Source organism: Procambarus clarkii, chromosome 67 (assembly GCF_040958095.1).
Source record: "Procambarus clarkii isolate CNS0578487 chromosome 67, FALCON_Pclarkii_2.0, whole genome shotgun sequence".
NCBI lineage: Eukaryota > Metazoa > Arthropoda > Malacostraca > Decapoda > Cambaridae > Procambarus > Procambarus clarkii.
Genome location: NC_091216.1, coordinates 14,791,854 through 14,818,603, shown reverse-complemented (window position 1 = coordinate 14,818,603; position 26,750 = coordinate 14,791,854). Strand labels below are relative to the sequence as shown.

The window sequence follows — 26,750 nt, the reverse complement described above, 5'->3', positions numbered from 1 at the left end:
CTAAACATCTTGAAAATCGTTAATTGAAAGTTTCCTCACCTAACCTAACCGAGTAAGTCGGAGGACTCAAAACAGAAAACGGGATATTACGTCACTTTTGTGAGAAACAGAAAACGGGACATTACGTCACTTTCGTGAGCTGATTTCATTTCAAATTACGTCCAATTTTGGCCATAGCGCGCATACCCGCGAAAAGCGACGTTATTTTAATAGGACGGGTTCCATATACAGCAACACATTCTGAACAAGAATAGTCTGTGTTTAGTTAATTTTCAAGAATGAGGAGTGTCTATATTTATTTATTTTGAAAACAAAAAATGCTAATGTCATACGTTCAGAACATGTGCAGCCTATTCTTAGTAGGATGTTAAGAACAAGGGAAGTCTGTTCTTAGTAAATCTTCAATAACTAATCTAGTTGTAGTAATGGTAACAAGAAGAGCCTGTGTTAAGTGTCAAGTGTGTTAAGTGACAAGTATGTTAAGTGACAAGTGTGGTAAGTGTTAAGGGACAAATGTATTAAGCTTTAGGTGACAAGTGTGGTAAGTGTTAAGTGAGAAGTGCGTTAAGTATTAAGTGACAAGTGTGGTAAGTGTTAAGTGACAACTGACAAGTGTGTTAAGTCACAAGTTGAGAACCAAAGTGCACGTGGTAAAGATCGCGGGACTCACAGTAGCCCAGGCTGGGTGACACCAGTGGCGTCCCAGGCTGGGTGACACCAGTGGCGTCCCAGGCTGGGTGACACCAGTGGCGTCCCAGGCTGGGTGACACCAGTGGCGTCCCAGGCTGGGTGACACCAGTGGCGTCCCAGGCTGGGTGACACCAGTGGCGTCCCAGGCTGGACACTAAGCTGACCACTAAGACACCTACATGACACCACTAAGCTGACCACTAAGATAGCTATGTGACACATTAAGCTGACCACTAAGATAGCTATGTGACACATTAAGCTGACCACTAAGACACCTACGTGACACCACTAAGCTGACCACTAAGATAGCTATGTGACACCACTAAGCTGACCACTAAGACACCTACGTGACACCACTAAGCTGACCACTAAGACACCTACGTGACACCACTAAGCTGACCACTAAGATAGCTATGTGACACCACTAAGATAGTATGTCTAGTAATACACTTAGAACCATGAAAATTTAAAGCGTCTTAAAAAGTTAAAGAGAGAATAGTCTGCATTAGATGAATAAATTCAAGCTTTATGACAATAAAATTACTTTATTCAAAAAATATAAATGAATAAGCCTATAATAAATTATACAATTTGAATGGGTTGTTCATAACCAAATAAAAAATGTAATATAAACACTGAAACCTATATTATCTAATATTATTCTACATTACGTTCTACATTACATAATAAATAATGTAATATAGAATTGCGTGACATATCTATATGTAAATATATCTATATGTAAATACGGAGGCAATACAATGGGAAGAAGCCCACGTGGCAACCCTGGTCAGCGCCTGGGGAGACCAGACCCGGGGGTTCGATCCCATTGTGCGACTTTAGTATTCACTTAATATTACTATGAATAGTGAAAAGAAAAAAATAATATATATAATTTCACAGGTCTATGGCTTCAGGTTAACTAGATATTAAAACTGAAACAAGTGAAAATATCAAAGTTAAGCTTTGTTCTAGCCCGCAGGTTCTCGCTGTTTACTAGAAACCATTGACGTCTTGTGAAACATTAAACTGTTAACTGCACCAGGCAAAGCTGCATAGCCACTCAAGGGCATTTAGAGAAGGATTCTGTGCTGGGAAAAAGAGAGTGGAAGCTTTGTGGTGTTGAGGCCTGCTGGCGACCTCCACAGGTGAAAGAGGTGCAGACGAGAGCCAGCGGCACTCTGGAGACTGTAAGCAACAGGTAAGTTGTCAAGGGATACTTACGTAATTTCCCATTTGCAGGAAGTTGGAGAAGCCATCGTTCATGCCGTAGTGATCCATGGCCATGAAGAGAGTATTGACGACGATACATAGGGTGATGAAAAGCTCCACAAAAGCATCGAACACTAGTAACTCAACATACTCTGCAAACTTGACCCACACCGCACAACAGTCCCAAACACAGAAGAGGTCAATGCATTTCAGCAAATACTCTAATAGTTTTTTCTTGATTTTTTCCTTAAAGGTTTCTTCCTCCTCTTCTGCGGGGAAATAATAGATGGAAACTATAAAATGCGTTAGTAATTGTTCTTAAACCCAGGGAGGAGGGACGGCACAGATACTAGCTACGAGAGCGGGGCCAGTGAGCCTCGTTGTGTACAAGGGTGGTGTTCTGAGTGACGTCTGAGTGACGGTCTGAGTGACGGTCTGAGTGACGTCTGAGTGACGCTCCAGGGGACCCCCTCAACACTAAGCCAACAAAGGCCACGAGCCTCGCCCTACACAGACACAGACAAGCTACGAGAGGGGGATCCGGAGAGGACGAAGAGAGAAATTAGAAGTATTAGTAAATATTAGAGGTGGAGAGGAGAGAGAGACTGTGCCTCCATCCTCATGCCGGGCTGCGGGGAGGAAGCCACAAGTATTGGGTAAATATCCTTAGTCCTAACTCTACCCTTCTATTAGTATTATATATTGTCTCAACTTACACTACTCTACCATTTACGTTACTATTGTAAAAATTACTTATTTGTATCTATATTCTAACTGGCAATGAACTTAAGTCTTAAACAATGAATTTATTCTTTATTGAAAATGATAAGGAACTTTGTTGCAAATGGCTATAAACTTTATATTCTAAAAAGCAATAAACTTACTCTTTATTCTAAATGGCATATAACTTACTATTTTATTCTATGACAATAAGCCTATTATACCAAATTATCTGGTCATACTCTTTTCTCTAAATCAGCGATCGCCAACCGGTGGTCCACGGACCACTGGTGGTCCACGGACCACTGGTGGTCCACCAGACAATTTTATACATGTGAATTGTATGTAACTGTATATTTTATTTAACTGTTACATTTAATAGCATCAAATAGTTGACTTTAATAACTATCATTTCTTGTTTGGTGGACCCTGGGATTCATATTAGTGGTCCGTGGGATTCATATTAGTGGTCCGTGGGATTCATATTAGTGGTCCGTGGGATTCATATTAGTGGTCCGTGGGATTCATATTAGTGGTCCGTGGGATTCATATTAGTGGTCCGTGGGATTCATATTAGTGGTCCGTGGGATTCATATTAGTGGTCCGTGGGATTCATATTAGTGGTCCGTGGGATTCATATTAGTGGTCCGTGGGATTCATATTAGTGGTCCGTGGGATTCATATTAGTGGTCCGTGGGATTCATATTAGTGGTCCGTGGGATTTACAGTTATGAATTTGGTGATCGGTGAGGCCCGAAAGATTGGTGACCGCTGCTCTAAATCGTTCTTATCTTACTTTAATATTTTACATTATATTTCTGTTATAAGACTTGGTGACCCGTTACCCACGCGCTGGTCTGAGTTACTTTGGATTTTTTATTTCTATTTTTACACCATCTGCTTGTTATATTAGCCTTTTTTATGTTAGCCTTTATTATGTTATCGTTTTTATGCTTGACTTTTTCATATGTTAGTTTTTCACGTGTTAGCCTTTATTATGTTGGCCTTTTTATATGTTAGCCTTTTTATATATTAGCCTTTTTCCATGTTAGCCTTTTTCCATGTTAGCCTTTTTCCATGTTAGCCTTTTTCCATGTTAGCCTTTTTCCATGTTAGCCTTTTTCCATGTTAGCCTTTTTCCATGTTAGCCTTTTTCCATGTTAGCCTTTTTTATTTTAGCCTTTTTTATGTCACCCTTTTTCATGGTTAGCCTTTTTAAATATGTTAGCCTTTTTATGCTATCTTTAACAATCCCGATGATCAATACGGTTTGTTCTGCTCATCTCCAGCTCACTAATTCATGATTGTGACCTCTTTGGTGACTGGGTATTGTTCTTTGTAGGTGCTGCTGAGTATTGACTCGTGTTAACGTGTTCACTACGCTAGAACACTCTAACATGTTCTTCAGTGGTGGTCTGGTGTTCATCATGTTCCTCAGTGCTGGTCTGTTGTTCATCATGTTCCTCAGTGCTGGTCTGTTGTTCATCATGTTCCTCAGTGGTGGTCTGTTGTTCATCATGTTCCTCAGTGGTGGTCTGTTGTTCATGTTCTACAGTGGTGGTCTGGTGTTCATGTGCTTCAGTGGTGGTCTGTTGTTCATCATGTTCTTTACTGGTGGTCTGTTGTTCATCATGTTCCTCAGTGGTGGTCTGTTGTTCATCATGTTCCTCAGTGGTGGTCTGTTGTTCATCATGTTCCTCAGTGGTGGTCTGTTGTTCATCATGTTCTTTACTGGTGGTCTGTTGTTCATCATGTTCCTCAGTGGTGGTCTGTTGTTCATCATGTTCCTCAGTGGTGGTCTGTTGTTCATCATGTTCCTCAGTGGTGGTCTGTTGTTCATCATGTTCCTCAGTGGTGGTCTGTTGTTCATCATGTTCCTCAGTGGTGGTCTGTTGTTCATCATGTTCTTTACTGGTGGTCTGTTGTTCATCATGTTCCTCAGTGGTGGTCTGTTGTTCATCATGTTCCTCAGTGGTGGTCTGTTGTTCATCATGTTCCTCAGTGGTGGTCTGTTGTTCATCATGTTCCTCAGTGGTGGTCTGTTGTTCATCATGTTCCTCAGTGGTGGTCTGTTGTTCATCATGTTCCTCAGTGGTGGTCTGTTGTTCATCATGTTCCTCCGTGGTCTGTTGTTCATCATGTTCCTCAGTGGTGGTCTGTTGTTCATCATGTTCCTCAGTGGTGGTCTGTTGTTCATCATGTTCCTCAGTGGTCTGTTGTTCATCATGTTCCTCAGTGGTGGTCTGTTGTTCATCATGTTCCTCAGTGGTGGTCTGTTGTTCATGTGCTTCAGTGGTGGTCTGTTGTTCATCATGTTCCTCAGTGGTGGTCTGTTGTTCATCATGTTCCTCAGTGGTCTGTTGTTCATCATGTTCCTCAGTGGTGGTCTGTTGTTCATCATGTTCCTCAGTGGTGGTCTGTTGTTCATCATGTTCCTCAGTGGTGGTCTGTTGTTCATGTGCTTCAGTGGTGGTCTGTTGTTCATCATGTTCCTCAGTGGTGGTCTGTTGTTCATCATGTTCTTTAGTGGTGGTCTGTTGTTCATCATGTTCTTTAGTGGTGGTCTGTTGTTCATCATGTTCCTCAGTGGTGGTCTGTTCATGTTCTACAGTGGTGGTCCGTTGTTCATGTTCTTCAGTGGTGGTCCGTTGTTCATCATATTCCTCAGTGGTGGTCTGTTGTTCATCATGTTCTTCAGTGGTCTGTTGTTCATCACGTTCCTCAGTGGTGGTCTGTTGTTCATCATGTTCCTCAGCAGTGGTCTGTTGTTCATCATGTTCTTCAGTGGTGGTCTGTTGTTCATCATGTTCCTCAGTGATCAGTTGTTCATCATGCTCTTCAGTGGTGGTCTGTTGTTCATCATGTTCTTCAGTGGTGGTCTGTTGTTCATCATATTCTTCAGTGGTCTGTTGTTCATCATGTTCCTCAGCAGTGGTCTGTTGTTCATCATGTTCCTCAGCAGTGGTCTGTTGTTCATCATGTTCCTCAGCAGTGGTCTGTTGTTCATCATGTTCCTCAGCAGTGGTCTGTTGTTCATCATGTTCCTCAGCAGTGGTCTGTTGTTCATCATGTTCCTCAGCAGTGGTCTGTTGTTCATCATGTTCCTCAGCAGTGGTCTGTTGTTCATCATGTTCTTCAGTAGTGGTCTGTTGTTCATCATGTTCCTCAGTGATCAGTTGTTCATCGTGCTCTTCAGTGGTGGTCTGTTGTTCATTATGTTCCTTGTGGAGACCCGTTGTTCATGTTAAGATGCTGATACTGAGGCTGGAGACACCAAGGCCATCCTCTCACCACACAGTCTGGCGCGGGCGTGCAAGCAGGTCACCATTCTCTGATTTACTGAACTAATTACTAAATTCCTTGACTAATTCACATAGCTGCCTAGGTATTTCTGCTCTCCTTACTCTTAGATATGAAAAATAACTATTTCCTAATAGTCAACACACAATAAATCATTCAAATTGATGGGATAGTTTATTAATAATTTGATTATTAGACGCGTCATAATTAACTGGACTGTCGACAAACAGTTGTTAATTAACAGCGCTACTTGTCGTTTCGTAAGACGGTCGTCATGAAATTACTCTGGGGTGGCGGCTACAACGATAATAATTGATTATAGACCTTACTTATTGTAGATGTGACCTTGGCGTCCTGCGATAACCTAGTCCTGGTGACCATCACATCCAATGAAGTTAGGCTTCACTGGCCGGTACGCTTGGTAGACGCCCCCTCTACATGCGCATGACGGGGGCGCCCGGAGGTTCTCTCACACACACACAAGAGCGTGTGGGTGGGTGGACCCGGCGCCTGACGGAGGGCGATAAAGGCCATGCGGGCCTTTACGGAGAAAGAAACTACGTGCGAGGTAGAGTAGAGGATATTAACGAACACCGCAGCCACTTGCGGTAAGTGTCGTATGACCACGACAGGTGAGCGCGGGGAGCCGCGTCGCGACAGGTGAGCGCGGGGAGCCGCGTCGCGCTAGCGTCGGCGTCTGGGAGGGGGTCGACGGAGGCCTATAAGCCATGTGGTGGTTGTCAAGGTGAACAACAACTGAGGTTGTCATAGTAGATGACAAATAAGACCCACTAAGACATGACAAAAAATACGCTGGTCACTGTATGTGAGGTCAATAGTAATGGGATCTTTGTTCACCGAGGCGCGGACGTTGGCGACCATTTCTACAGACATGGTTAATAATTCACCGCATTCTTCATGGAACTAAAGCGGAAACTTTATGACGGACATGGGAATTTATTACGTCAAAGCAGGACTTTAATTACACTGAGGTTGAAAATTTATAATAAGGCGGGACTTTATGACACAATGGCGGGACTTTATGACATTGAACACTAGGGCGGGACTTTATGATGATACATCCAAGGAATAATTTAATGTAATGATTACAGTAAACGCTCTGTCCAAGTGGCGAGTTGATCTAGCGTCTGACCTGCGACCATGGTGACGGACCCGCCCCACACACATGGTATGGGCTCAATGAGCCCATGTCTGGCTGCAAGGACATACCTCGCGTAGCTAAGACGAACGTCGCGCAGCTAAGACGGACGTCGCGCAGCTAAGACGGACGTCGCGCAGCTAAGACGGACGTCGCGCTGGCAAGACGAACGTCGCGCTAGCGAGACGAACGTCGCGCTGGCAAGACGAACGTCGCGCTGGCAAGACAAACGTCGCGCTGGCAAGACGGACGTCGCGTTACTAAACCGGACACCGTTTCATACGGACTATAGTGATCGTGTACACCGCTTCATACGGACTATAGTGATCGTATACACCGCTTCATACGGACTATAGTGATCGTGTACACCGCTTCATACGGACTATAGTGATCGTGTACACCGTTTCATACGGACTATAGTGATCGTGTACACCGCTTCATACGGACTATAGTGATCGTATACACCGCTTCATACGGACTATAGTGATCGTGTACACCGCTTCATACGGACTATAGTGATCGTGTACACCGCTTCATACGGACTATAGTGATCGTGTACACCGCTTCATACGGACTATAGTGATCGTGTACACCGCTTCATATGGACTATAGTGATCGTGTACACCGCTTCATACGGACTATAGTGATCGTGTACACCGCTTCATACGGACTATAGTGATCGTGTACACCGCTTCATACGGACTATAGTGATCGTGTACACCGCTTCATACGGGTTATAGTGATCGTGTACACCGCTTCATACGGGTTATAGTGATCGTGTACACCGCTTCATACGGACTATAGTGATCGTGTACACCGCTTCATACGGACTATAGTGATCGTGTACACCGCTTCATACGGACTATAGTGATCGTGTACACCGCTTGACAATATGTCCAAGCTGGTGGCGACACCGCGACTCATTACATACTATAATGTGAGTGTTGGTGCGGCAGTCAGCCCCAGGTGCATATGGCAGGCAAACATTCCAGGGTTTCCGCCTTGCGTCTCGTATCAGGAAGAGTATGGCAAGAGGTATGGCAAGATCAAAGTATATGGTGCAAAAAAATAAATGTGTATGGTGTGAGCGGCTTGCAATATAGTGAGGTTAGTCGAGAGGGGTTTATTAGGGTGTTGGGCCGGCCACTGGTGAAGGTCGTCCTTGGTGTCTGCTGCTACAGATCCCCCTCCCATATGGCAGCACCGGCTTCCCTGGGTCGTGACCTGGCCTTTCTACCTCTCGCTAGAGTCGTCAACATTGTTGTAGTAATAGAGAGAAGTCTACTGTGTTGCCTGGATGGCGTATATCAAAGTGACGATTGTGCAACCTGGCCAATTTGGTGCGAGGTCGTCACAACTGTGTGCCCAGGAAAGGGCGGAGCTGCCAGCTTGATACAATTATATGCCTTCTAGGGTGTGTGTGTGTGTGATTGACAGACTGCCGTGTGGGCACCCTCTCTCACACACACACACACACACACACACACACACACACACACACACACACACACACACACACACACACACACACACACGGCCATGCGGGCGGTTCACCTCTCACCCTCTCTACTTATAAGGAGCCCGAGTACTTGTCGTGCCATCACGATGAGAACTGACTATACTATTACAGCTATTAATTACATCCTTGTCTACCGGAAATGAATAATTTAGTAGCGATGGTTAGCGTGCCACAGAGGCCTTCATCCCTTCACTTCCTGATGTGATCTTAACCACTCACCAATTCCACACACTCTACAAGTTCAAACTGTGATTGAAGATAGGAAATATTTTGTAATATTATGGATGGAATACTCTAGCTCAGGATAACACTTCAGTCTCCACAAGTGTTCTTATTAATATAACCTCTGGGGCAAAGGTCAAGCCTAAAAGCCAATTTCTCAGATGAAATTCTTAGGGCCATGTCAATGTCGGATGAACATGGCGGGGTGTCAACTCTAGTTGTAGGTATTTTCATTTTAAACATTGTTAATTGTCATACACGTTTGTCTGCAAGTTTTTTTTTATTACTATTATTTATGGAAGTGACAGGTCGAGGAAGCGACGTTTTGACAGCGTGACTCGTTCCTGAGACAGTGAACCGCTGGTTAGACGGTGAATCGCTCGTGAGACGGTGAACCGGCCGCGTGTATCCGCCAAGACTCGGTAATGTTCTTAAGGTTCTACTGACAATCACAACCTGGCATCACATCCGTGCATATCACTTCACTCTGGCAGCAAGCTTTATCCTGCTTCAGGCTCGCCTGGGATACATAGAATACAGGCCAAGGGGCTACAGGCTGATCTGGGACACCTAGGATACAGGCCAAGGGGCTACAAGCTGGTCTGGGATACGCAGGGTATAAGCAAAAAGGCTACAAGCTGGTCTGGGATACGTGCTCCTCAAAGGCCATCAAACGAGACTGATAACGAGGCAGGCCTCGCGGTCTGACGCAGGCAACAACAATAACTACTAGTCTATTACGCAGGCACTCACAGGCTGTACAGGCTGTCGTGTGTAATCAGAGGAGGTGCACATAAACAGAGGTACTGTAGGAACGAGAGAAAGATCAAGCTGAAGCGGTAGTTTGTAGTACAAGCAGTTGTTTCAAGTACTGTGGGAATGATTGTTAGAAGCGGTTGTTGCAGCAACTACCATCAGAGGGATTGTGACCAGCAAGAAAATACAGGTAAAGTCTTTATGGAAGCTAGAAAGAGGTCTGTGTGACAGGAAATAGACAGGTTAGACCACAGTTATAACCTGTCTCTTTCCTGTGTGACAGGAAATAGAGAGGAAAGAGCAGAGAACTGTTGTGATGCTACAACATAACACCAGGGTGTAGGGGAGGACACACTCTAGTGTTGTGAGTAATAACAGCGTTAGCCGTAGTCAGAGGCGTTAGTTGTCCCAGTAAATGTAATAATGACTAGATAAACTAGCGTTAGTTGTCCTAGTAAATGTAATAATGACTAGATAAACTAGCGTTAGTTGTCCTAGTAAATGTAATAATGACTAGATAAACTAGCGTTAGTTGTCCTAGTAAATGTAATAATGACTAGATAAACTAGCGTTAGTTGTCCTAGTAAATGTAATAATGACTAGATAAACTGGCGTTAGTTGTCCTAGTAAATGTAATAATGACTAGATAAACTGGCGTTAGTTGTCCTAGTAAATGCAATAACATCTAGATTACTAGCAGTAATAATGATAATATTATTATTAGCTGGCCCTAAAATTGTAATTTTAAGTTGAAACAGTAATAATGATAAAAATGATAAACTGATGATGATAATAGTACTGGAAGTAACTATTAGTTCCAGGCGTAATAATAGCGTAGTAGTCTAGGCTCTAATTGTTGTATCAACAGTACTAACATGTACTTGTACCAGTATATTATCGTTATTATTTGGGGATAAAAATCCACACTTGTGTATATGTGAAATTTATGTAAGGAATTTACACTAAAGTCTTTCACATTCCCCTGAGTGTTTTATCAAGGTCTCAGTGAGTGGTTAGGACGAGACTGGCATCTCAACGTCTAATTAGACGTTAGACGGATGAGACGTTGATAAGTAAGTCTTGTTCTCCACACTCAGACCTTGACAAAGCACTCAGGAGAGTGTGAAAGACTTCGTGTAAATTCCTTACATAAATATAACTTATACACAAGTGGGGAATTTTATCCTATGTTAGTATGTCTGTCAGAGAGTGGTGGTGGTGGTGGTGGTGGTGGTGGTGGTGGTGGTGGTGTCCTGTGTCCTCCCCTACATCCTGTTGTTATATTGAAGCATATATATTATATAATATATATATATATATATATATATATATATATATATATATATATATATATATATATATATATATATATAATATATATAATATATATACATATAATATATATATACATATATATATACATATATATATATATATATATATATATATATATATATATATATATATATATATATATATATATACTACTATAGTAGTACTAATGAGCAATAGCAGTAGAGGCACACTATGAGTATTAGCCTAAACAGTATGAAGGTTTGTGGAAGTGTAAACAAGAGGAAAGTTAGGTGCGCACTAAGAAGTAACAGAAGGCGGGTGCGTTGTATGGAAAGTGTGTGGCGGAAACCCTTGCTCTTCATCCCCGGACTGCATTAAACACGTAGACCACTATGCATAAGGTGGAGGGAGGGTAGGGTGGAGACAAGGGATAAAGAGCAAGAGCTGAGCACCGGGTTCTAGCTCGGACTGAAGGCGACTGGCTGTGTGGTGACCTGGAGGGGCGGGGCGGGCGGGCGGGGCGCGTCTACGCGGGTGGGTAGGCTGGGAAGGTAGAGTGATGTAGAATACAACAATATCATGAATAAGAAATAAAGAAGATGTACGCACCCTCGTCATCTACCAAATGATGAAGTGTAGGTGGGCAGGATGAAGGCCACAATTAAAGATAACATCCGGGTTACAATGGCGACACTGACATGAGGGTAGTGGCAATAATAGGGGAGGGGAGGGATAGAGGAGTGAGAGGGATGGGTGGAGTGAGAGGGGTGGGTGGAGTGAGAGGGATGGGTGGAGTGAGAGGGATAGAGGAGTGAGAGGGATGGGTGGTGTGAGAGGGATGGGTGGTGTGAGAGGGATGGGTGGAGTGAGAGGGATGGGTGGAGTGAGAGGGATAGAGGAGTGAGAGGGATGGGTGGAGTGAGAGGGGTGGGTGGAGTGAGAGGGATGGGTGGAGTGAGAGGGATGGGTGGTGTGAGAGGGATGGGTGGAGTGAGAGGGATGGGTGAAGTGAGAGGGGCAGGTGGAGTGAGAGGGAAGGGTGGAGTGAGAGGGATGGGTGGAGTGAGAGGGATGGGTGGAGTGAGAGGGGTGGGTGGAGTGAGAGGGATGGGTGGAGTGAGAGGGATGGGTGGAGTGAGAGGGATGGGTGGTGTGAGAGGGATGGGTGGTGTGAGAGGGATGGGTGGAGTGAGAGGGATGGGTGAAGTGAGAGGGGCGGGTGGAGTGAGAGGGAAGGGTGGAGTGAGAGGGATGGAGTGAGAGGGAAGGGTGGAGTGAGAGGGATGGGTGAAGTGAGAGGGGCAGGTGGAGTGAGAGGGAAGGGTGGAGTGAGAGGGAAGGGTGGAGTGAGAGGGATGGGTGAAGTGAGAGGGGCAGGTGGAGTGAGAGGGAAGGGTGGAGTGAGAGGGATGGGTGGAGTGAGAGAGATGGGTGAAGTGAGAGGGGCAGGTGGAGTGAGAGGGAAGGGTGGAGTGAGAGGGAAGGGTGGAGTGAGAGGGATGGGTGAAGTGAGAGGGGCAGGTGGAGTGAGAGGGAAGGGTGGAGTGAGAGGGATGGGTGGAGTGAGAGGGATGGGTGGAGTGAGAGGGATGGGTGGAGTGAGAGGGATAGGTGGAGTGAGAAGGATAGGTGGAGTGAGAGGGAAGGGTGGAGTGAGAGGGATAGGTGGAGTGAGAGGGATGGGTGGAGTGAGAGGGATGGGTGGAGTGAGAGGGATGGGTGGAGTGAGAGGGATAGGTGGAGTGAGAGGGATAGGTGGAGTGAGAGGGAAGGGTGGAGTGAGAGGGAAGGGTGGAGTGAGAGGGATGGGTGGAGTGAGAGGGATGGGTGGAGTGAGAGGGATGGGTGGAGTGAGAGGGATGGGAGGAGTGAGAGGGATGGGTGGAGTGAGAGGGATGGTGGAGTGAGAGGGATGGGTGGAGTGAGAGGGATGGGTGAAGTGAGAGGGAAGGGTGGAGTGAGAGGGAAGGGTGGAGTGAGAGGGATGGGTGGAGTGAGAGGGATGGGTGGAGTGAGAGGGATGGGTGGAGTGAGAGGGAAGGGTGGAGTGAGAGGGATGGGTGGAGTGAGAGGGATGGGTGAAGTGAGAGGGGCAGGTGGAGTGAGAGGGAAGGGTGGAGTGAGAGGGAAGGGTGGAGTGAGAGGGATGGGTGAAGTGAGAGGGGCAGGTGGAGTGAGAGGGAAGGGTGGAGTGAGAGGGATGGGTGGAGTGAGAGGGATGGGTGGAGTGAGAGGGATGGGTGAGTGAGAGAGATGGGTGAAGTGAGAGGGGCAGGTGGAGTGAGAGGGAAGGGTGGAGTGAGAGGGAAGGGTGGAGTGAGAGGGATGGGTGAAGTGAGAGGGGCAGGTGGAGTGAGAGGGAAGGGTGGAGTGAGAGGGATGGGTGGAGTGAGAGGGATGGGTGGAGTGAGAGGGATGGGTGGAGTGAGAGGGATAGGTGGAGTGAGAAGGATAGGTGGAGTGAGAGGGAAGGGTGGAGTGAGAGGGATAGGTGGAGTGAGAGGGAAGGGTGGAGTGAGAGGGAAGGGTGGAGTGAGAGGGATGGGTGGAGTGAGAGGGATGGGTGGAGTGAGAGGGATGGGTGGAGTGAGAGGGATGGGTGGAGTGAGAGGGATGGGTGAAGTGAGAGGGAAGGGTGGAGTGAGAGGGAAGGGTGGAGTGAGAGGGATGGGTGGAGTGAGAGGGATGGGTGGAGTGAGAGGGATGGGTGGAGTGAGAGGGAAGGGTGGAGTGAGAGGGATGGGTGGAGTGAGAGGGATGGGTGAAGTGAGAGGGGCAGGTGGAGTGAGAGGTATGGGTGGAGTGAGAGGGATGGGTGGAGTGAGAGGGATGGGTGGAGTGAGAGGGATGGGTGGAGTGAGAGGGATGGGTGGAGTGAGAGGGATGGGTGGAGTGAGAGGGAAGGGTGGGGTGAGAGGGATGGGTGGGGTGAGAGGGATGGGTGGAGTGAGAGGGATGGGTGGAGTGAGAGGGATGGGTGGAGTGAGAGGGATGGGTGAAGTGAGAGGGGCAGGTGGAGTGAGAGGGAAGGGTGGAGTGAGAGGGATGGTGGAGTGAGAGGGATGGGTGGAGTGAGAGGGATGGGTGAAGTGAGAGGGGCAGGTGGAGTGAGAGGGAAGGGTGGAGTGAGAGGGATGGTGGAGTGAGAGGGATGGTGGAGTGAGAGTGATGGTGGAGTGAGAGGGGTGGGTGAAGTGAGAGGGGCAGGTGGAGTGAGAGGTATGGGTGGAGTGAGAGGGATGGGTGGAGTGAGAGGGATGGGTGGAGTGAGAGGGATGGGTGGAGTGAGAGGGAAGGGTGGAGTGAGAGGGATGGGTGAAGTGAGAGGGGCAGGTGGAGTGAGAGGTATGGGTGGAGTGAGAGGGATGGTGGAGTGAGAGGGATGGGTGGAGTGAGAGGGATGGTGGAGTGAGAGGGATGGGTGAAGTGAGAGGGGCAGGTGGAGTGAGAGGTATGGGTGGAGTGAGAGGGATGGTGGAGTGAGAGGGATGGGTGAAGTGAGAGGGGCAGGTGGAGTGAGAGGGGCAGGTGGAGGGAGAGGGAAGGGTGGAGTGAGAGGGATGGGTGGAGTGAGAGGGATGGGTGGAGTGAGAGGGATGGTGGAGTGAGAGGGATGGGTGAAGTGAGAGGGATGGTGGAGTGAGAGGGATGGGTGAAGTGAGAGGGGCAGGTGGAGTGAGAGGGAAGGGTGGAGTGAGAGGGAAGGGTGGAGTGAGAGGGATGGTGGAGTGAGAGGGATGGGTGGAGTGAGAGGGATGGGTGAAGTGAGAGGGGCAGGTGGAGTGAGAGGGAAGGGTGGAGTGAGAGGGAAGGGTGGAGTGAGAGGGATGGTGGAGTGAGAGGGATGGGTGAAGTGAGAGGGGCAGGTGGAGTGAGAGGGGCAGGTGGAGTGAGAGGGAAGGGTGGAGTGAGAGGGATGGGTGGAGTGAGAGGGAAGGGTGGAGTGAGAGGGATGGGTGGAATGAGAGGGATGGGTGGAATGAGAGGGATGGGTGGAGTGAGAGGGATGGTGGAGTGAGAGGGATGGTGGAGTGAGAGGGATGGGTGGAGTGAGAGGGATGGTGGAGTGAGAGGGATGGGTGAAGTGAGAGGGGCAGGTGGAGTGAGAGGGAAGGGTGGAGTGAGAGGGATGGTGGAGTGAGAGGGAAGGGTGGAGTGAGAGGGATGGTGGAGTGAGAGGGAAGGGTGGAGTGAGAGGGAAGGGTGGAGTGAGAGGGATGGTGGAGTGAGAGGGATGGTGGAGTGAGAGGGATGGTGGAGTGAGAGGGATGGGTGGAGTGAGAGGGAAGGGTGGAGTGAGAGGGATGGTGGAGTGAGAGGGAAGGGTGGAGTGAGAGGGATGGTGGAGTGAGAGGGATGGTGGAGTGAGAGGGATGGGTGGAGTGAGAGGGATGGGTGGAGTGAGAGGGATGGGTGAAGTGAGAGGGGCAGGTGGAGTGAGAGGGAAGGGTGGAGTGAGAGGGATGGTGGAGTGAGAGGGAAGGGTGGCATGAGGTACAGGACAATACTGAATGGTGAGACATGCTGGCGGCTTAGGCTCATGGCTTTGTTCTCTATAACAATACACAACTGCAGAGGTTCACAATGTTTGAACTCTTGTTACCTTGGGATTGTTCTGCCAGCAGTTCTCAATAATTACAAGAACACTTAATGTTATGCCCTTAAGAACAGGCCATAAAGCACAACTGGGTAAGATGTATAGTTAAGACACTTGATGAATCAAACCACAGTTATAAACAATTACTTCTACGACACCCTCCACTGACACCATGTACTCATGCAACATCATCAGCAGAGAGCAACAAGGTACGCTACTTTGTACAGAGATGTGACATGAGGTCTACGGCTACCGGGGAGGTGACATGAGGTTTGCTCCCTACGGCTACCGGAGAGGTGACATGAGGTGTACCCCTTACTGGTACCGGAGAGGTGACATGAGGTGTACCCCTTACTGGTGCCGGGTGAGGTGTACCCCTTACTGGTACCGGAGAGGTGACATGAGGTGTACCCCTTACTGGTACCGAGTTAGGTGTACCCCTTACTGGTACAGAGTGAGGTGTACCCCTTACTGGTACCGAGTTAGGTGTACCAGTTACTGGTACCGGGTGAGGTGTACCCCTTACTGGTACCGGGTGAGGTGTACCCCTTACTGGTACCGGGTGAGGTGTACCCCTTACTGGTACCGGGTGAGGTGTACCCCTTACTGGTACAGAGTGAGGTGTACCCCTTACTGGTACAGAGTGAGGTGTACCCCTTACTGGTACCGAGTTAGGTGTACCAGTTACTGGTACCGGGTGAGGTGTACCCCTTACAGGTACCGGGTGAGGTGTACCCCTTACAGGTACCGGGTGAGGTGTACCCCTTACTGGTACAGAGTGAGGTGTACCCCTTACTTGTGCCGGGTGAGGTGTACCCCTTACTGGTACCGGGTGAGGTGTACCCCTTACTGGTGCCGGGTGAGGTGTATCCCTTACTGGTACCGGGTGAGGTGTACCCCTTATTGGTACCGGGTGAGGTGTACCCCTTATTGGTACCGGGTGAGGTGTACCCCTTACTGGTACAGAGTGAGGTGTACCCCTTACTGGTACCGGGTGAGGTGTACCCATTACTGGTACCGGGTGAGGTGTACCCCTTACTGGTACCGGGTGAGGTGTACCCCTTACTGGTACAGAGTGAGGTGTACCTCAAGGACTTGGCTGGTCCACTTACTCTCCCCATCAAACTTTTCAAGTGGCATTCATCATTGTGAATAATTACACTAAAGTAAACCAAGAGGCCCAGTACACTATAAAGTAAACCAAGAGGCCCGGTACACTATAAAGTAAACAAAGTGGCCCGGTACACTATAAAGTAAACCAAGAGGCCCGGTACACTATAAAGTAAACCAAGAGGCCCGGTACACTATAAAGTAAACCAAGAGGCCCGGTACACAATAAAGTACACCAAGAGGCCCGGTACTCTATAAAGTAAACCAAGAGGCCCGGTACACTATAAAGTAAACCAAGAGGCACGGTACACTATAAAGTAAACCAAGAGGCCCAGTACACTATAAAGTAAACCAAGAGGCCTGGTACACTATAAAGTAAACCAAGAGGCCCGGTACACTATAAAGTAAACCAAGAACCCCGGTACAATATAAGGTAAACCAAGAGGCCCGGTACAATATAAAGTAAACCAAGTGGCCCGGTACACTATAAAGTAAACCAAAAGACCCGGTACACTATAAAGTAAACCAAGGGGTCAAAGACACTATAAAGTAAACCAAGAGACTCGGTACACTATAAAGTAAACCAAGAGACTCGGTACACTATAAAGTAAACCAAGAGACTCGGTACACTATAAAGTAGACCAAGATACCTGGTACACTGTAAAGTAAACCAAGGGGCCCGGTACACTATAAAGTAAACCAAGAGACCCAGTACACTATACAAGTAAACCAAGAGACCCGGTACACTACAAGTAAACCAAGACACCCGGTACGCTATAAAGTAAACCAAGAGACCTGGTACATTATACAAGTAAACCAATAGATCCTGTACGCTATAAAGTAAACCAAGATACCTGGTACATTATACAAGTAAACCAAGAGATCCGGTACACTATACAAGTAAACCAAGAAACCTGGTACACTATATATGTAAACCTAGAGTCCCTGTACACTATGCATGTAAAGCTAGAGACCCTGTACACTATACAAGTAAACTTAGAAGCCCTGTCCACTATACAAGTAAACCAAGAGGCCCTGTATACTATAAAGTAAATCAAGAGGCCCTCTTCACTATAGAAGTAAACCTAGAGGTCCGGTACACTATAAGATAAACTTAGAGGATTTGTCCACTAAAACGCAAACCAAGAGGTTGTATACACTGTACAAATAAACCAAGAGGTCCGGTATACCCTACAGGTAAACCAAGAAAGTCCGGTATGCTGTTCAGCTAAAATCTAAGATCCCTATATAGTGAATAAACTATTAAATACCGGTATACTGTAAATGTAAACTAATAAGCCTATGTAAACTTCACTCGTAACCAGGAAGGCCCCGTAAACTCTAGATATACCTGCAAACCCAATTATACGGTTCAGGTAAACCAAAAAGAACCCGTACACTAAAGGTAAACCAAAAAGACCTGGTATACTGAACAGATAAACCAAGGTCTGGTATACAGTACAAGGAAACCAAGAAGGAACGGTATACTTTACATGTACACCAAGGAAGCTCAGCATAGAGTGAAATTAAACCAAGGTCGGGTATACTGTTCAGGTTATCCAATAGGCTCGGTATACTGTACATTTAACGCATGAGGGCCGGTATCATGTATAGGTAAACCAATAGAGCTAGCATATTGAACAAGTAAACCCGGATGCACAGTATACTGTATAGGTAAACCAAAAGGCCCGGTTTACTGTACTTTTAAATTAATAAGCCTAGTTACGATGTAAAGATAAACCATGAAATCTAGGTATAATGATTAGGTAAACCAAGAAGGTTCCATATATTGAACAGGTAAACTAAGTTGAATAATATTCAGGTAAACCAGGACGCTCTGGTATACTGTACAAATAAATCAAGTTTTGGTATACCGTGCCTGTAAACCAAGAAGGCCTGGCATACTGGATAGGTAAAGCAAGAAGGCCCAGTATAATGTGCATGTGCACCAAATGTCCCGGTATAGTATACAAGTAAACTGAGGTCTGGTACACTGTACAGGTAAACCAAATAGGCCAGGTATACTATTCAGGCACCCCAAGAAGGCCCGGTATACTACACAGGTACACCAATATGGCCCGGTATACTGAGCGTAAACCTTCAACACTTAAACATAAGGAAAAGATTATTGGGTGTGAGTTGTGAAGCAACAGAGATCCTTGGCCCCAGCCCATGGGGAAGGGTTCACGTGGAGTCCTACCCCATGGGCAGGGCCTTGGTGGACCCTACCCCATGGGCAGGGCCCCGGTGGACCCTACCCCATGGGCAGGGCCCCGGTGGACCCCACCCCATGGGCAAGGCCCCGGTGGACCCTACCCCATGGGCAGGGCCCCGGTGGACCCCATGGGCAGGGGCCCCGGTGGACCTCATGGGCAGGGCCCCGGTGGACCCTACCCCATGGGCAGGGCCTCGGTGGACCCTACCCCATGGGCAAGGCCCCGGTGGACCCCATGGGCAGGGCCCCGGTGGACCCCATGGGCAGGGCCCCGGTGGACCCCATGGGCAGGGCCCCGGTGGACCCCATGGGCAGGGCCCCGGTGGACCCCACCCCATGGGCAGGGCCCCGGTGGACCCCACCCCATGGGCAGGGCCCCGGTGGACCCCACCCCATGGGCAGGGCCCCGGTGGACTCACACTAGCCATAACCAAGTCCACCTCCTCTCATGTCATGTGAATCACAAACAAGGCCTCGCAACATGTATATGCAATGCACTAGGTACAGCCTTTGGGAGAGTAAGGATACCATATATATATATTGAGACAAGAGGGGCGGGCCACACACGAGCGAGCTGGGGGAAGGGGGGGTGTTAAGGGCGGGCAAACATGGGGACTGGCGGGGAAACTCACCCCCGTGGTCGCTGGCCCGGCTCTGTCTGCCTGCGTGCGCTGCTGCCTGCTCGATGATGTCGTTGAGAACCATCACGTCTGTCAAGACATCACCATATTAACGTCTGTCAAGACATCACCATATTAACGTCTGTCAAGACATCACCATATTAACGTCTGTCTAAACATCACCATATTAACGTCTGTCAAGACATCACCATATTAACGTCTATCAAGACATCACCATATTAACGTCTATCAAGACATCACCATATTAACGTCTGTCAAGACATCACCATATTAACGTCTGTCTAAACATCACCATATTAACGTCTGTCAAGACATCACCATATTAACGTCTGTCAAGACATCACCATATTAACGTCTGTCAAGACATCACCATATTAACGTCTGTCAAGACATCACCATATTAACGTCTGTCTAAACATCACCATATTAACGTCTGTCAAGACATCACCATATTAACGTCTGTCAAGACATCACCATATTAACGTCTGTCAAGACATCACCATATTAACGTCTATCAAGACATCACCATATTAACGTCTATCAAGACATCACCATATTAACGTCTGTCAAGACATCACCATATTAACGTCTGTCTAAACATCACCATATTAACGTCTGTCAAGACATCACCATATTAACGTCTGTCAAGACATCACCATATTAACGTCTGTCAAGACATCACCATATTAACGTCTGTCAAGACATCACCATATTAACGTCTGTCTAAACATCACCATATTAACGTCTGTCAAGACATCACCATATTAACGTCTGTCAAGACATCACCATATTAACGTCTGTCTAAACATCACCATATTAACGTCTGTCAAGACATCACCATATTAACGTCTGTCAAGACATCACCATATTAACGTCTGTCTAAACATCACCATATTAACGTCTGTCTAAACATCACCATATTAACGTCTGTCTAAACATCACCATATTAACGTCTGTCAAGACATCACCATATTAACGTCTGTCAAGACATCATTATATTAACACAAGCTTCACATCAAAATCTATATTATCAATTGTATTCCCTGGTGTAAAATTACAAATAAAATACATAGGTATGAATAGCAGACAGATACGAGAATGGACTTTTAAGTTTCAATAACACTGGGACTTTAAGTATCAGTGGCACTGGCAATATAAGTGTCAGTGCCACTGGGACTTTAAGTATCAGTGGCACTGGCAATATAAGTGTCAGTGCCACTGGGACTTTAAGTATCAGTGGCACTTGGAAAGCAAACATCAGTGTGTCACCAGCAGGGGTCAGAGCCAACGAATTAAACAGCTGTACTTCATCTATGGTGCCAGCCACACACAGGTTAAGCGCCCCTCGTGTCTGACCAGGAACACTGCAAGTATTACATTATAAACCGCTGGGGGGGTCCTCGACAAGCCGCAGGCTTCCTGTCCTCGTCACTGGCAACATCACCATGATCTGAGGCAGGAGTGAGACACCAGGAGGAGGAGGAGGAAGCAGTAGAGCTGAGCCTCACCTCTCATGTCAACAACGGTGTGTTTCTGGATGGGGTCTATGAAGGGGTTGGACTCCTGGTTCTTGAGCTTGAGCGCCAACACCTCGTCGGGATCCATCGACCCGTCCTGCAACGCCAGAAGCTCAGTCAATACACACGTCAAGAGGAGCCAAATGTGGTCATCAAACGTCGACGTCATGATAGTCGTGGGTCTAGTCTCCATCTCACTGACTTTGAGTAACTTTGCTGGCGTATATATATCATTAATACAGATTATACTGAATCAAACTCAATCAACTCTGAATCATAGTTACATATATTTTTGGCACAGCTATCCTCTTAGTTTTACAGACGAGACAAGTGCTTTGCAAAGGCTGAAAGGTCACTTGAATCTCGGTGAGGTTGCCGGTAGGTGGCTACAGTCCTTGGTCTTGTGTGCAAGTGGCTGTACTGTGAGTACATCACTGCCGGCCGTCTGCTTCAGGCAAGTACTTGCACAATGTACATTATCGTCCAGGGATAAATGCATGTCATTATACCAATCCCGATCCCTTAGATATCCTGAAGGCTGTCACTGAGAGTATATGACTATACATAATGCAGTATATAAATCCTTCAGAGCATCTAAGAGCTGTGCATAATAATCTTATTTGTTAAGAAGGCAACATTCAAATGCGTTCCTGCAGCGTTGGCGAAGACCTAACTTCAAAATGAGATTCACTACAGATACAATTACTGAACAAAAGTGACATTGCTAAACATAACAGGACCAATTGTGGGAAACATTTCTCTTGACATCAGCTTCTGAATATTGAAATAGATATTGATCGCCTACTTCGCCGACTTCTGCCTTGGCATTTACGCTACATGCTCTGACCATAGAAAATGGCTGGGTTCTTAAATTGGAAAGGCAGACTTAACTGGGAACCTGATGGTTGCGGCGTTCCGCTTGGAAGTAGGAAAGCTCCACTGATAGAGATACATGTAATAAATATATATTTTATATATATATATATGTACATATATATCATGAATAATTTATATCTGAGAACTACTCTTTTCTGATGCCCGGCAACGTCTCGTGTTAAGAGGAGCATGTGAGCATTAGTGATATGGCGTGTCACAGGTAATGGTGAGGAAATTGCTCTAGAGAGAAAGGACTCATCAAGTCCCCAGTTACGGGTCCAGTGAGAACAAACAGGTGAGTGGTGCATTCTCATATACGGGTGAACGTCAAGGACAAACGCCTTCATACACAACCCACTCTCATTCAAGGCTCAGGTGAGGTATGGGTCACAAACAGTAAGGTGGGTTGGTGGTGCCTTACCTGGCCGCGTCAACATCCTCCATCTGTTTCCCCTCAAAACAATATAAAATAAAATACAAATAAGTCACACTGGCATTATTAACCACAGAGTATACTCATGCATCACCGCCCAGGCGGCACCAGGCGGCGCCCCTGCTAAGTGGGAAGCCCAGCGCCGCACCACCTCCCACAGCCTCGCCCGCACACCACTTCACAGACATAAGCCTCAGATCAATCACAATCTTTGTGGTTTTGTACAATTTGCGTATGAAGAGGAGAGGTCGGGAGGGTGGTGGGAGTGGGCAGGGGTGGTGGGTGAGGGAGTGACGGCTGTGGTGGTTGAGGGGGTGACGGCTGCGGGCTGTGGTGGGTGAGGGAGTGACGGCTGTGGTGGGTGATGGGGTGACGGCTGCGGGCTGTAGTGGGTGAAGGGGTGACGGCTGCGGGCTGTGGTGGGTAAGGGGGTGACGGCTGCGGGCTGTGGTGGGTGAGGGGGTGACGGCTGCGGGCTGTGGTGGGTGAGGGGGTGACGGCTGCGGGCTGTGGTGGGTGAGGGGGTGACGGCTGCGGGCTGTGGTGGGTGAGGGGGTGACGGCTGCGGGCTGTGGTGGGTGAGGGGGTGACGGCTGCGGGCTGTGGTGGGTGAGGGGGTGACGGCTGTGGTGGGTGAGGGGGTGACGGCTGCGAGCTGTGGTGGGTGAGGGGGTGACGGCTGCGGGCTGTGGTGGGTGAGGGAGTGACGGCTGTGGTGGGTGAGGGTGACGGCTGCGGGCTGTGGTGGGTGAGGGGGTGACGGCTGCGGGCTGTGGTGGGTGAGGGGGTGACGGCTGCGGGCTGTGGTGGGTGAAGGGGTGACGGCTACAGGCTGTGGTGGGTGAAGGGGTGACGGCTGCGGGCTGTGGTGGGTGAGGGGGTGACGGCTGCGGGCTGTGGTGTGTGAGGGGGTGACGGCTGCGGGCTGTGGTGGGTGAGGGGGTGACGGCTGCGGGCTGTGGTGGGTGAGGGGGTGACGGCTGCGGGCTGTGGTGTGTGAAGGGGTGACGGCTGCGGGCTGTGGTGGGTGAGGGGGTGACGGCTGCGGGCTGTGGTGGGTGAGGGGGTGACGGCTGCGAGCTGTGGTGGGTGAGGGGGTGACGGCTGCGGGCTGTGGTGGGTGAGGGAGTGACGGCTGTGGTGGGTGAGGGGGTGACGGCTGCGGGCTGTGGTGGGTGAGGGGGTGACGGCTGCGGGCTGTGGTGGGTGAGGGGGTGACGGCTGCGGGCTGTGGTGGGTGAAGGGGTGACGGCTGCGGGCTGTGGTGGGTGAGGGGGTGACGGCTGCAGGCTGTGGTGGGTGAGGGGGTGAGGGCTGCGGGCTGTGGTGGGTGAGGGGGTGACGGCTGCGGGCTGTGGTGGATGAGGGGGTGACGGCTGCGGGCTGTGGTGGGTGAGGGGGTGAGGGCTGCGGGCTGTGGTGGGTGAGGGGGGTGGCGACAAGCGTGGCACCCACATGGTCAGCTGAGGCTCTGGGGAATATCATCGAGTCCAGCTGTTATCCCCTTATATAACCTTACTGTCACGCATCAACGGTCAGTGTCAGTCACATGTGAACGGTCAGTGTCCGTCACATGTGAACGGTCAGTGTCCGTCACATGTGAACGGTCAGTGTCCGTCACATGTGAACGGTCAGTGTCCGTCACATGTGAACGGTCAGTGTCCGTCACATGTGAACGGTCAGTGTCCGTCACATGTGAACGGTCAGTGTCCGTCACATGTGAACGGTCAGTGTCCGTCACATGTGAACGGTCAGTGTCCGTCACATGTGAACGGTCAGTGTCCGTCACATGTGAACGGTCAGTGTCCGTCACATGTGAACGGTCAGTGTGAGGGGTCACTCGCAGCATTATATAACCGCACCAATATTTACAAATCGTTTCTAATTTGTTTTAGGCAAGAGTTTATCGTTCACAGACTTAATAGTAATCTTAACACTTTGAACAATCATGTGGTAGTGAACATTTCGTGTGTTCTGCAAGAACAATAACATACATGAGGCTTTATTTTCTCTCACTAATTTGCTCACATCTCCGATTGGTCGGGGCAGCAGTAGTGAGACTGTCACTTACATAGTACTTGGTAACAGGGTGGGTCCTGCCAGACTCTTGGTGCCAGCACTTGGCACACTAGCTTGACACCTGACTCAGTGCCTCAGCTGACCAGTGTGGCATTACAACAATGGCGGGTGCCTGGAAGAGGTGACTCAGGATAAATGACATGAGAGAGAAAATGACGATGAGGAATTGTCTGGGAAAGATGAGGGGCACATCACACTGGTCTTGGAGGAAGGTCGGGGTGAAGTATGAGCTGTGAGGAGCATGCCAGTCACTGTGAGGTAGGGGGAGGGAGGGGCACAGCTGAAGACATTCCACACGCACTGCTGGAGGAAGCCATGGGAGGGGAAGGGAGAGGAGGACAAGGGGGAGGAGGAAGTAGGGAGTCAGAGTATGAAGTCACACTCCAGGAGGAGGGAGCAGTTGCTGCCGTGTGGTGTGCTGACCCTCGTCAAGACCTTCAGCGCCCCCACCACCGTTACGGGCGGCGGCTGGCTGCCTCTCTGCCAGGGGGCCGGATTCATCAAATAGATACGCAAGTACTTACGAAACCTGTGCATCATTTCTCAATCTTTGGCGGCGTTGCTTGCATCTATTTAGCATTTTATGAGCTCCGAAGCACGACGAGGCTGTTAATAACAACTACAACAGTTCATGGAGCTGTTTCGGAGCTCGTAAGCTATTTGATAAATGCAAATAATGCCGATAAAGATTAAAGTTGTACAGGATCGTAAGTAGACGCGTAAATACTTGCCCAGGTTTGTTAAACGCCGTTAACACTTTTGTTGACTCATTTGTGATATAAAAAGATTATTGATTATATGTATTTGTGTAAATGATTGTATACATATATACATGTGTATGTAACTTTAACAATTGTATAACTAGCTTCACAAGATTGTTACTAGCTTAGGTACACGAACTCTGGGGTTCTCTTCCCGAACTTCTTATGTGCCTCTGTAACCACCACGGCATGGGTATGGGGTGCATAATAAAGAAATATATTGAATTAAATCTTAATCACTAGTTATGACTACGGAACGCGGCGTTGTGACTACGGAACGCGGCGTTGTGACTACGGAACGCGGCGTTGTGACTACGGAACGCGGCGTTGTGACTACGGAACGCGGCGTTGTGACTACGGAACGCGGCGTTGTGACTACGGAACGCGGCGTTGTGACTACGGAACGCGGCGTTGTGACTACGGAACGCGGCGTTGTGACTACGGAACGCGGCGTTGTGACTACGGAACGCGGCGTTGTGACTACAGAACGCAGCGTTGTGACTACGGAACGCGGCGTTGTGACTACGGAACGCAGCGTTGTGACTACGGAACACGGCGTTGTGACTACGGAACGCGGCGTTGTGACTACAGAACGCAGCGTTGTGACTACGGAACGCGGCGTTGTGACTACGGAACGCGGCGTTGTGACTACGGAACGCGGCGTTGTGACTACGGAACGCGGCGTTGTGACTACAGAACGCAGCGTTGTGACTACGGAACGCGGCGTTGTGACTACGGAACGCGGCGTTGTGACTACGGAACGCGGCGTTGTGACTACGGAACGCAGCGTTGTGACTACAGAACGCAGCGTTGTGACTACAGAACGCAGCGTTGTGACTACAGAACGCAGCGATGTGACTACGGAACGCGGCGAAGTGACTACGGAACGCGGCGATGACTACAGAACATGGGGATGTAATAACAGAATATGGGGCTGAAAACATGCAACACGGGGTTGCGACTATAGAACACGGTATTGCGACTATGGAACACTGAGATGTGACACACGAAGCTGGCAGTGTTGCCAGTAGTGAGCTGTCCTGGGAGGGCGTTTGCTGGCTTGCAATAAGATGTCCTAGGAGGCAGTCTGTTGGTTTGCAATAAGGTGCCCTGGGAGGCCGTCTACTGGCTTGTAATAAGCTCTCCTGGGAGGCCGTCTGCTGGCTTGCAATGACCTGTCCTGGGCGGCCGTCTGCTGGATTGCAATAAGCTGCCCTGGGAGGCCGTCTGCTTGCTTGCAATAAGCTGCCCTGGGAGGGCGTTTGCTGGCTTGCATTAATCTGTCCTAATGGGAGGCCGTCTGCTGGCTTGCAATAAGTCCTGGGAGGTCGTCTTCTGGCTTGCAATAAGCTGTCCTGGGAGACCCTCTGCTGGCTTGCTATTAACTGACCTGGAAGGCCGTCTGCTGATCTGCAATAGGCTGTTCTGGGAGAATGTCTGCTGGCTTGCAATAAGCTGTCCTGAGAGGCCGTCTGCTGACCTGCAATAAGCTGTCTTGGGAAGTCGTCTGCTGACTTGCAATAAGCTGTCCTGGGAGACCGTCTGCTGGCTTGCAGTAAGATATCATGGGAAGCCGTCTGCTGGCTTGCAATAAGCTGTCCTTGGAAGCCGTCTGCTGGCTTGCAATAAGCTTTCCTGGAAAGCCGT

General features: G+C 48.6%; 1 protein-coding gene across 1 annotated transcript in view; it reads right to left on the bottom strand.

Moving 5' to 3' along the window:
* The window catches only part of LOC138349729 (sodium channel protein para-like), a 147,780-nt gene that overhangs the window by 59,876 nt on the left and 61,154 nt on the right, over positions 1-26,750 (bottom strand). The window contains exons 8-10 of the mRNA XM_069310355.1: positions 20,946-21,051; positions 19,429-19,506; positions 1,915-2,195 (exon numbers count right to left, since the gene is read on the bottom strand). Of these exons, the coding sequence (XP_069166456.1) occupies positions 1,915-2,195; positions 19,429-19,506; positions 20,946-21,051 (465 nt within the window). The remainder of the gene's footprint in view (positions 1-1,914; positions 2,196-19,428; positions 19,507-20,945; positions 21,052-26,750) is intronic.